The sequence below is a fragment of the Montipora foliosa genome, unplaced genomic scaffold (genome assembly GCF_036669935.1).
Source record: "Montipora foliosa isolate CH-2021 unplaced genomic scaffold, ASM3666993v2 scaffold_451, whole genome shotgun sequence".
NCBI classification, from domain to species: domain Eukaryota; kingdom Metazoa; phylum Cnidaria; class Anthozoa; order Scleractinia; family Acroporidae; genus Montipora; species Montipora foliosa.
Window position 1 is genome coordinate 265,001 of NW_027179758.1, and position 2,500 is coordinate 267,500.

A 2,500-nucleotide genomic window follows, 5' to 3' on the forward strand; every position below is an offset into this window, starting at 1 on the left:
AGGGTAACGGTAATTTTCCATTCTATTATCCCTTACTTCATATTCTGGAGTAATATTCTGTACTCCATAACGCCAAATGTAGTTAAGAGGGCCCGATGGTTGAAGTGAGCCTGGGAACGAAATATTGAAAGTAATGTTACTTTCAGAACTTCTCCTAGGCGAATCAGTTGTTATCATGACCTTGTTGACAGGATTCTGAACGATGATCCTACAAGTATGGCTATCATTTTTCGGGTTTCTGTTGGAGAATATAACAGTGATGTTGTATTCTCCGGCCCTCGAGTAGGAATGGTGTACGGTCCATCCTCCGTCTGGGAATTCTCGGTGGAAGTAACGCGTGCGTTCACTCGTGTTATCTCCAAAATCAAGCAAGCCGTTTACGTTGGTCCCATTTCTTACTGTTGCTGTCGCCGTGACAGAATCATTCACTGCAACGTAAAGTACACCGGTGCAACGATCGCCTCCAGCTATGGTTAAATTGCCGCGCCTTATGGCAAGAACGGCGCCGTCCCCTGGTGTCTCCACATAAACCGTGGTGTTAATTTCTTCGCTATCGACCAGGTTGGTCACATTAACGGTGACATGGTACTCGCCGGGCTTGGTGTAGTTATGCCTGCTTATAGCCACGAAAACGTCCCCCACCGAAATGCTCCGGTTAACGATTGTGGAATTTCCGTCACCATAGTCGACGATGATATAAAGTTCAGAGCCTTGAGTCAATCTCCAATTGACTTCTGCTTCGGCGCGAACTGCTACTGTGTGATTGAAACTCGTATACTCCAAGCCCTCTATTAGATCCTGGACGATAATCTCAGCGCAATTAACAACCACTGAACTTATGTCATTGGAAGCGATCAGGATAGGCCTGTAGCGCCCCGCCTTGTTATAAACATGAGGTATAACCTTTTCAGTGGTGTTTACAACCTTTCCGTCCATGGTGTTCAACCAATATCTAACTTCATCCCCTTGATGCTGCGAAATCGTAAAGTTAAATGTCTGATTTGACTCAAGGATTTTTTTCCTAGGGGAATCAGTTGTTATCATGACCTTGTTGACAGGATTCTGAACGATGATCCTACAAGTATGGCTATCATTTTTCGGGTTTCTGTTGGAGAATATAACAATGATGTTGTATTCTCCGGCACTCGAGTAGGAATGGTGTACGGTCCATCCTCCGTCTGGGAATTCTCGATGGAAGTAACGCGTGCGTTCACTCGAGTTATCTCCAAAATCAAGCAAGCCGTTTACGTTGGTCCCATTTCTTACTGTTGCTGTCGCCGTGACAGAATCATTCACTGCAACGTAAAGTACACCGGTGCAACGATCGCCTCCAGCTATGGTTAAATTGCCGCGCCTTATGGCAAGAACGGCGCCGTCCCCTGGTGTCTCCACATAAACCGTGGTGTTAATTTCTTCGCTATCGACCAGGTTGGTCACATTAACGGTGACATGGTACTCGCCGGGCTTGGTGTAGTTATGCCTGCTTATAGCCACGAAAACGTCCCCCACCGAAATGCTCCGGTTAACGATTGTGGAATTTCCGTCACCATAGTCGACGATGATATAAAGTTCAGAGCCTTGAGTCAATCTCCAATTGATTTCTGCTTCGGCGCGAACTGCTACTGTGTGATTGAAACTCGTATACTCCAAGCCCTCTATTAGATCCTGGACGATAATCTCAGCGCAATTAACAACCACTGAACTTATGTCATTGGAAGTGATCAGGGTAGGCCTGTAGCGCCCCGCCTTGGTATAAACATGAGGTATAACCTTTTCAGTGGTGTTTACAATCTTTCCGTCCATGGTGTTCAACCAATATCTAACTTCATCCCCTTGATGCTGCGAAATCGTAAAGTTAAATGTCTGATTTGTCTCAAGGATTTTCGCACTATACAGAACCACTCCATAAACTACACGTTGGACGCTAAGATTTCCCACAAGAGTCTCGTTATTCACTTTATTAGTGGCTGTAATTTCTATTCGGTGCCAGCCTGGCTGAGAAAGGTTTTTAACATACATGCCGAAGAATATTGCAGCCGGTTGTTTAGCGTTGGTTAAGTTCTTTGCTTCAGTAGAACCGGCAGGGTATGTTAATGTCAGATTAAAGTCAACGTGGGATCCATGAAACAATATCCAGCGGATGCGAGCTGTTGTTCCATTTTCGATGGCCAGAAGGGAAGTGTTTTCAAAGTGCAGCCCGGTAATTCTCTCTTGGATGACAACACTGCACCAGGCGGCTGCTCTTCCGATATCATTTCCAGCGATGATAGTCACGGTCTTCGAGCCAACGGTAGAATTGAAGAGGTGCGTGACCCACGGGATCAAGCTGGTTGCGTTACTTTGGTCACCAAAATCCCAGAAATATGTCACGTTGCTCCCGTGACTCGTACTCGCAGTGAAATTCACAGACTCGGCGAATGGAAGAGCTTCAGGAGAATACAACTGCAACCCCGTGATAGTCTGCTGTAGACAAATATGCTTAGTGTCGTTCTTTCTTGTC

General features: G+C 45.8%; 1 protein-coding gene across 1 annotated transcript in view; it reads right to left on the reverse strand.

The window, feature by feature from the left end:
• The window catches only part of LOC137989290 (polycystin-1-like), a 30,881-nt gene that overhangs the window by 21,329 nt on the left and 7,052 nt on the right, over positions 1–2,500 (reverse strand). Inside the window, exon 3 of the mRNA XM_068835118.1 lies at positions 1–2,500. This exon is cut by the window's left edge and continues 1,448 nt beyond it; it is cut by the window's right edge and continues 578 nt beyond it. Coding sequence (XP_068691219.1) covers positions 1–2,500 — 2,500 coding nt within the window.